The sequence below is a fragment of the Phacochoerus africanus genome, chromosome 14 (genome assembly GCF_016906955.1).
Source record: "Phacochoerus africanus isolate WHEZ1 chromosome 14, ROS_Pafr_v1, whole genome shotgun sequence".
In the NCBI taxonomy this organism is placed as follows: domain Eukaryota; kingdom Metazoa; phylum Chordata; class Mammalia; order Artiodactyla; family Suidae; genus Phacochoerus; species Phacochoerus africanus.
Window position 1 is genome coordinate 8635777 of NC_062557.1, and position 8999 is coordinate 8644775.

The window sequence follows — 8999 nt, forward strand, 5'->3', positions numbered from 1 at the left end:
CAGCAACGCCAGCTGCAAGCTGCATCTGCAACCTATGCCACAGCTCGCATCGACACCAGGTCCTTAACCCACTGAGCAAGGCCAGGGATCGAACCTGCAACCTCATGATGCCTAGCGGGATTGTTTCCACTGTGCCATGACAGGAACTCCCTGCATTTTTTTTTTTTTAATAGCAGAAAATACCAGAGAAAATAACAAGGAAAATATCAGAGACATCAAATACATTATTTGTTTTCACCACCTTCTCCTCTCTTAAATGTATGCCCCCTTGAGGGCAGGGATTATGCCCTGTCTTATTCTGTACTGACTTCTCACCATAGGAGATGCTCTGAAAATGTTTATGAAAGAATGAGGAGTTTAAATCTTCCTAAAGTGGAATATGGCTGCATGAAAGTATGGCAACCGGACTAAGTTCAGTATAAAAATCCAGAAATTCAAGAAATGTGTCTGACAATAGCTACACAGTAATGCTCCCATTGTCCCCAATTCTGCCTGGTTGTTTTGCAGAACTCTAACTATGACATTGCCTGTCCCATGTTGTCTTTGGCCCCCAAAGAATTCCTCTTCAATATTTGGAGTAAGACTGGCCTAGTCTGTGAGTGATGGAAAAAGAGTAGCCCAATCAGATCCCAGAAAACTTTTGTAGGTTGGTATTTATTGAGCACCTACTGTGTATCAGACGCTGCCAAGAACAGAAAGAAAAACATCTTGTTGGTGCCCTCTGACGTCATGGTTGGCTGTCCAGCAGCTGTAAGTCCCAGGCAGACCTTGGTTTTTGCTGGGCCTGAATCTTATATATAGTTTTTTATTTTTTTTTGGGGGGGTCTTTAAGAAAAAGAATATAGATTTTTAAAATATAAGTTTAAGTACAGGGCGTGCAAAAGAGCCTGTGCAAGTGATGGGTCCTTTTTTAGCATCCTAGGAAGTCCATCTCTGGTCACAGCAACAGTCGCATCAATTCATTTCATTGAAAAAGTGCCACTGTGGTGCCTCAGAGATGTCTGTTTCAGAAATCAAATCAGGGGAAGTGACGGGATGGAGTTGAGGTGGGAAAGTCAAACACACAGCTCCAACTAATCCACACGTTAGTTCCAGTTGTTCCATTTTAATAATAATGCGAAAACACGGATTCTGCGTGAATTTTTAAAAATTCCCTTTTTTTATTCCAGTTTGCTAAAAGAAATCACTTTTTTGTTAAAGAGAGAGAGATTGATTTTATTCTGAGTACAAATAAATAACCCTGGATTACAAACTTTTTCTGGTCTGGAGGACTCTTTGCTAGGTTTTCAATCACAGTCTTGTTGCCAAGGTGATAAGCTCTGCATTTCTGGATTTAGAATAAAAATTCCTCTAACATACTTTATAATCTGGTGATATTGGGTTTTACGAGGTCCAGCGGATATGGGTGAGCTGAGTCTGATGCATTCTCTGTTGCATTTTCCTGTGCATCAGAACCCCTTGTGGGGTGGGGAGGAGCTTCTGAAAACCCTTCTTCCCTTTCGCTCTTGTTCCAAGGCAGGAGGAATCCCATAGACACCAGTCCGTTCCCAGGCTGCTCCTTGCTAAAGACTCCTCTGATGACAACCCTGTTCCACCAGGGAGAATTTATAAATTTTCCTAAGAAAAAGAGAAACTGAGGCACTGCCAAGGAAGCGACTTGCCCTAGGTCACCTAGCAAGACACCTCGTTTATGTTCCAACAATTCATTCTGGGCCTGAGAAGGTCGGCCAGAGGTCAAATACTGAGAAAAAGAGCCCATTTCTACGAAAGAGAAGAGTCGAGCACACAGCAAAGATTTGGGGAGATGGGGTGGTCGCTATGGGATGCGATGGGTTTCTTTGACTGGTCAACGGGGTTAGGGCACACAAGGGTGTCTAAGAACTGGGGAACACCACGGAGACTTTGAAAAGGGACCTTGTGAATGTTGCCCAGGGCTGGGGCACTTGGCGGGGGTGGGGGGGGGCGGGGAAATAGATTTTTGTACCCAAGGAGGGTAGACTCTGGGCCCGAATGAACAGGATGCTGCAGCACAAACAAGGAACGGAGTCTGGTGTCAGGGAGGGGGACGGTCAGGGAGGGATTTGCACAGCCCCCCGAAGGTCACAGGCCCTCGGTCAGTGTTTGCTGACGGCATTTGCAAAGGACGAGAGCATAATGTTGTCTTGAGTTGATAACTACTATTTTCCTGGTCGCCCTGATCCGGGCGTGGGAGGCGAGCCAGGAATCCAATAAGCAAAAAACAATGTGAGGTGATGGCACAGTCAGGAGGCTGATTGCCACTCTCAGGGACACGCGCCCAGTCGTGAAACCAGGGGAGGTGAGAGCACAGACTTGCCCCCTTCAAGTAGTCACTTCCCCAATCAGCTGGGGGCGGGGCGGGGAGGGGGTTGTTGGGGGGGGGGGTGTCTCAGTGTGGGGGTGGGAGGGAAGGAGTGATTTCATCTGTTTAATGAAAAATGACCTGACCGTTTCTCTGATCCTGGAAACTCCCATGTAACTGAGGCCAAGGAAAACAGGATTAGGTCTTATTACTTCGATGATGGCTTTGTATCTTCCCAGAATGAGTTAAACTGGAGGGAACCAAAAAATAAGGGCATCTCATTGCATTGACACAGCAGATAAACCGGAGACTGGATGGGACAGATCTCCTCCTCCCGGTCCCCTTCGGATGCTGTTTTATTTTGGCTTCCTTTGCCTTCTAAATGGACACCCTGTTTCTTCGCTACGTGTTCATCAGCACAGAAGGATCGCTATGAAATTCAGACAAGCAGGTCTTTGGCGTTCTGTCTACAGACAAGCGGCAGATTTCACTTGCCCCCTCTGCCTCCTACAAGGGAACAGCTTTTGCCCTGCAGCATGAGGGTGTTAAAACCACAGCAAACATTTTGCAGGGAGGGTAACTACTGACATGTGATTCTCTCTGTGACCTAATGAGGTGACCCTGTTCAAGATTTTTCTGCTTTGATTTTGGGGGGCACACAGTCTTTTCTTCAGAGCTGATGCTAGGATTGCTGAAAGTACACGTGACAAATAAAACCACCACCATGATCAGGATCTAAGCATCGCTTCTGTGCCCGATTCTTCAAATCGCCCTTTTAACCAGAGAACCTGGTGAATAAGACCACAGGCTGTTTTCCTTTTAATGCAATGTATATTTATTGTAAACAATAATATACAAAAAAAAAGAAAGGAAGAGAAAAAAGCAAAGGTAAGTTTCACAGAGAAAACAAAAGGTTGGGGGGTGGGGGTTGGGAACAAGCGAAACAAACAAAACACAAACACAAACCAAACCTTACCTAAAGACAAAATATGGTTTAAATGCCAGGATTCTTAAGTTACAGAAATATTTTTTTTTAAAAAGATCTGCTTTTATACAGAAATTGAAAGATGCCGTATTATAAGAGTGCTTTAAGATTTTACGCTACTGACTTCTAAAACTGTTAATATATCTTTTTTTTTAAATAAAAAAAAAAAGTTTGCTGTCTTTTTTAAAAAGCAATCCTCAAACTCTCCAGCCACAGAAGTAATGAAGAATTAAGGTCTGTCAGTGGGCTGACTCTTTTCCCCTCCTCCCTCTCTCCAAGAGAACATGCAGGGGAACCTCATGACACATGCTTGCTTTGTTTTGTGTCAATACACACACACACACACACACACACACACACACACACACACACACACACAGTTTAGGCAGCCCAAAAATCTGTGGCAGAAAACACTGCAAATGACTCAGTGATACACTACATCTGCAAACTCTCATTTGTACAAAAAAAGAGAAACAAGTTTCCAGTTTGTTTGCAACAAAACAAAAAAAAAAAAAGGACAGACAAAAAGGCATTTATACAAATCTAGGACAAGGCATCCAAAGAAACTTGCTTTTAATAATAAAAAAAAAAGATTAAAAGAGATAAATAAAAAAAAACTGGTTACAGTTAAGGACATAATTTAACAACAGATCACCATACCCTTTGAGGACAGACAGCTCCAACAACCTATTTTCAAGAAGGTAAATTTAAAAAATAAAAAAAGAGCAATTTTTGTTGTTTTTCATGAAAACCTCTCCTTACAAAATAAATAATTTTAGCACGTGGCATGTCTGGAAGGTTAACTGCTGGTGTTCAGAGAGGCAGAAGTGACAGCGGAGGTGAGCTGCCTCTAGCATCTGTGTTCCACATGGGGCTCTGGCGGCGGGCAACCAGGGGGCACTGTGCTGGGGCACTTATTGGCTGCTAAAACATTCCCCAAACAGATTTCATCTCCTTTGCTTGTCTTCTGCTTCTTTCTTAAGATTGGGGGCAAACAAGCAAATACAGGAGGAAATGCACATAAAGAGGGCACGAGTTTTTTTCCAGCAGCATGGTTTTAAGGCTCAAGGTGTTTTCTCTTGTTTAAAAAACATATATCTATAACCCTTATCAAATGGGTCTCTAGACTATTATTGTTCGCGTCCGCATCTGCAAAGTAAGGCCTTTATTTTTTTCTTTCTAAGGCAATTCCTCCTTGGAATCAGAAAGCCTGAGGAATTAAGCAAAGCTAACCCCCCCTCCCCCCAAACTGATCACAAAACACACATTTGTGGGGTTTGTAGGTTAATACGACACACACACACACTTTTTGTTTGTTTGTAAGAGAAAGCAAATCTGTACAAAAATACTCTGGTTGCAAGAAGAGCTGGGCACACTGTTCAACTAAGTAGTTTAGCTTGTTGGAAAAATAAGAACATTTAATTTTTTATCTAAAAATATGTATAAATCCCCTCAAAATGGTAATGAATCATACACAGTACATACTAAAAATATTTAAAATAGAGAATATTCCTCACAGAGGACTTTTTTCTTTAATTACGGCTAAAAAATAATTACAAAGTCCAAACAGGCAGAGAGATTGAGCAAACTGGTCACACTGAATCTCCATCCTCCTCCACGCGGGCTTGGAAGGTTTCAAGTCCAGGTTCCTGTCGGTTCTGCTGGTCCATCTAGCCAAGCAAGAGTGGCCTGGCCACTGACTCGCCACAAGGTGGTAATGCGTTTGGATAGCTAATGTTTCTGTCTTGGAATGTGGGTTCGAGTTGCCTTTAGTGTCAAGGTCTTTAAAAAACAAAGAGAAAAAAGAAAAAAAAAAAAGGTCCAAAGGAAATTCTGGTGGGTTAAGGTCTTTCTTCGGTGGGTTACTTTTATGCGCATCACGGGCCATCATCACTCTTTGTCTAAGGTCTCCTCAAGGTCTGGTGAGCTGTGTGTAGACGGGCTGTTCCCAGTGCTGGGGGCTGTGGGTCTGCGGGATGGAAGGGACCCCGGAGGTGTCGGCGATGGGGGTGTACATGGGCCGCTGCGCCGGGTTCATGTAGGTGAAGGTGGAGTAGAGGCCCGAGCCCTGGCCCGCCGCGTGGCTGTAGTAGGAGCCGGAGTTCTGGTGGTCTGTGTAGTCGTACTGCGAGCGGGTGATGGGCGGGTACGAGGGGCTGTAGTGCGGGAGGTTGAAGGGGCTGTAGGCGATCTGCTGCGGCGAGTGCTGCTGCTGCTCGCTGTAGTGGCTGGGACTCAGCTGCTCCGTCTTGATGTGCGTTCGCTGGGACTGGCCCGGCTCGCTGCTCAGCGTGGTCAGCGTGTGCGCCTGCGGCTGCTGCGGGGGCGCCTGCGGCTGCTGCGGAGGCGCCTGCGGCTGCTGCGGGGGCGCCTGCGGGGCCGGCGGGGCGGGCGGCGGCTGCTGCGGGGGCGGCGGCGGCGGCGGAGGCGCCTGCTGCTTGGACATCCACACGTGGCCCGCGCCCGCCGGGGTCGCCGCGGTGCTGCTGATGCCGTAGCTACCCGTGTAGGTGACTTGGCCGTGCGTGGCCGGCACCCCCGGGTGGCCATTGGGCGGCAGGTACTGGTCGAACTCGTTGACGTCGAAGGTCTCGATGTTGGAGATGACGTCGCTGCTCAGCTCGCCGATGTCCACGTCGCGGAAGTCGATGGGGGGCTGTCTGCCCCCCTCTGGCAGGGGGCGCCCCTCTCGCTTCAGGTCAGCCTTGCCTGGCTGCACGTCGGTTTTGGGGGTGGTGGGTGGCGTTGGTGGACCCTGGGATTGCCCTGCAGGCAAAGAGGAAGAAGCACAGGGAAATCAACCAGGGCTGTGCCAAGGCTTTAGTCTTAGGAACCCTCCAGGGACCCTCCCGCCCCGCTCCAGAGTCCCGCATTCGCGAGGGAGGCGCGCTGCACCCGAGATAAACCGCCCAATGATTAACCCGCCAGTACACATTAGGCCTTCGCCTTTTATCAGGGGAGGGTCTGAGGCCCCGAGGGTCCGGAAGACCAAATTGCTACTAGTAGAAGAGCCCTGTGTGTGCTTTTGGGGTGGGGGAGCCAAGTGAAAAAGGGAGAGGTCCTGGAAAGCTGTGAAGGCATTTTACCTCGCAATAAAAATTAATCTGTCAGGATGCTGGGATTAAGGTGGGGTGCGTGTGTGTGTGCGTGTGCGCGCGCGCGTGTGTGTTCATGGTATTTCTGGGGCCTTGGGCCGGGAGGGGAGGAGGACTAGGCATAGCGGTTAGAGTTTCCTTTCCCGAGAAGCTCAAAGTCCCTAAGCAGAGCCCACCAGGTGGTGGCCTGGGGGTGTGCCGGTCGGAGCCAGGCCGGGGTGGCGGCGGTGGCTTGGCCTGGGGGCCGGGAGGAGACTCACCCGAGTGCTCGCCGGGAGAGTGCACCTCGCTCATGCCCGAGGAGGAGTGCGGCGAGTCGGCCTGCAGCGCCTTGAAGATGGCGTTGGGAGAGATGTGCGTCTGCTCCGTGGCCTCCTCGGCCTCCGCCTGGCCGTTCTTCACCGACTTTCTCCGCCGCGGCTGGTACTTGTAATCCGGGTGGTCCTTCTTGTGCTGCACGCGCAGCCGCTCCGCCTCCTCCACGAAGGGCCGCTTCTCGCTCTCATTCAGCAGTCTGGGGGCGGGGTGAGGGGGGGCGCAGAGAAAAAGAGAGAGGGGCTCTGTGAAACCCGCCGAGCTGTCAGATCGGCGGGAGGGGGAGTGACCCCCACCACTTGGCCTCTTCCAACACAGCCCCCGTCGTCCCTCCTCCCCACGTTCCACCCGCTACTGCAGCTCAAAACTTTTCTTAAAAAAAAAAAAAAAAAAAAGGAAAAAAAAAATCTCGGTTCCTCTAGTCGGACCTGAGCCGGTCCCTCCCCGCCCCGCCCTCTCCCCTTCTCTTCTATTTTGGAAGCCCTGAAGATGAAAATAGCTCTTCGCTGCTCCCGCTCTACAGGCCTTTGCTACTGGAGTTATACCCGCCCCCCGCCCCGTTCCGTCCCCAACATCCTTTAAAAACTTTCTAAAAAACCACTTAATCTGCAAGGAGCTCCTCCTGGCCCCGCCATGGCAGCCCCCCCCCCCCCACCTATTTCTAGCAGCCTCTCTTCTCCCCCGCCCCTTCCTGCCAGGGGGCCCTCTAGCTTCGGTTTCTCCCCCCACCCTGCATCCCATCTCTTTGGATTTAGGGCTTCACGAGAGAGCGCAGTTTCAGGCAAACAGAGGCAAATTTCAATTCCCACCCCAACCCCCCACTTGGGATTGAACTTCGCAGCGGCGGGAGATCCGGCTGGCAGCCCCCCCCCCCCCCCCCGTCTCCTACAAGTGTTCTCCTCTTCTCCGGCTTCCCCCCCACCTCCGCCACGGCTCCTCCCCGTTCCACCTACCCCTCCCCCATTCCCCAAGAGCAATCCAAGAACTTTGTCAAACTGTGAGCCAAGTTACACCTCGTCCATATTCCAACCGCCCCCCCCCCCCCCGCCCCGCCCCGCCAGCTCTCGGACCGTCAACTCCCTCCTGCTGGGAGGCGGGGCGCGAAGAGACAGTCGTAGCCAGCGCCCCCCGCCACCGCGGAGCCCACCCTGCCGCGCCCTCCTACCTCCAGAGTTTGCCCAGAGTCTTGCTGAGCTCCGCGTTGTGCAGGTGCGGGTACTGATCCGCCAGCTTCCTGCGCGCCGCCTGCGCCCACACCATGAAGGCGTTCATGGGCCGCTTGACGTGCGGCTTATTCTTGCTCGAACCGTTGACGCGCACCGGCATGGGTACCAGCGTCCAGTCGTAGCCCTTGAGCACCTGGCTGACGGCTTCGCGGATGCACACGGGGAACTTGTCCTCTTCGCTCTCCTTCTTCAGGTCCGGCTCGCCCTTGGGGAACGTGTTCTCCTGGGGCCGCGTGTTCTCTGTGTCCGAGCCGGAGCCTGAAGGGCAGGGCGAGCCCGCCGAGTCCTCGGACATGGTGGGGCTGGGGGCGCCGGACAGGCCCTTCTCCTGCTCGTCGGTCATCTTCATGAAGGGGTCCAGGAGATTCATACGCAGGCCCGGGGCAGGGGACGGGTGGCCGGGAAAGGCGAGAAGCCGCGGCCGCTCGGGGACTCGAGGCGCGGGCTCCTCTCCCCTCGGCTGCCCGGACGCGGGGCGAGCGGCTCCCGGGAAGCCTGGCGCGTCACTCGGCTGCAGCGGCGAGCTTTTAGGAAGGCGCGCGGTGGCCAGCCCGCAGCTGCCCGCTCCAAGTGGGGAAAGGCGAATTGGAGAGGAGGAGGAGAAGAAAGAGAGCAAAAAGCAGGGGGCGGTTGCACCCTTTCTCTTGTCCTCCTGCAAAGAAAAGTTCCTGGGGGTAAAACTGGCAAGTCGCGGCGCCACTTAAGTTTCCAGTCAGTTTCAAGCTCCGCTCTCAGCTCTCCAACTCCCAGCCCAGGGGCTCTTTAATAAATACACCCCCTCACCTTAGGGACCTCTAGCCAATCACAGCACGGCATTTCGGGGGTTGTCAGGCAGCTGATTGGCGCAGTCTGGTGGTGGGGGGGAGGATTGTGGCTCTGGGCTGGGTGACTAGAGGGGAGGGGAGGAGCGGGGAGGGGAGCACTGCCGCTGGTCCGGCGGGTTTTGGGGGGGGGGGTGCTGCGGGGACCCGGGACCTACAAGTGTGTAAGTTTGCTGTACTCTCATAATATCAGAATTCGGTACCGTCTCCGCGCGAATCTCTGCGCGCGCGCGTGTG

At 51.9% G+C, this 8999-nt stretch overlaps 1 protein-coding gene across 1 annotated transcript; it reads right to left on the bottom strand.

Annotated features, from left to right (window-relative positions):
* Nucleotides 1-3131: 3131 nt before the first annotated feature.
* On the bottom strand, nt 3132-8690 carry SOX9 (SRY-box transcription factor 9). Its single transcript, XM_047758340.1, has 3 exons — nt 7881-8690; nt 6661-6914; nt 3132-6071 (listed from the first exon to the last, which is right to left on the bottom strand). Exons 1-3 carry the CDS (start codon nt 8309-8311, stop codon nt 5218-5220), a joined length of 1539 nt encoding a protein of 512 aa, XP_047614296.1. The 5' UTR covers nt 8312-8690; the 3' UTR covers nt 3132-5217.
* Nucleotides 8691-8999: the final 309 nt, after the last annotated feature.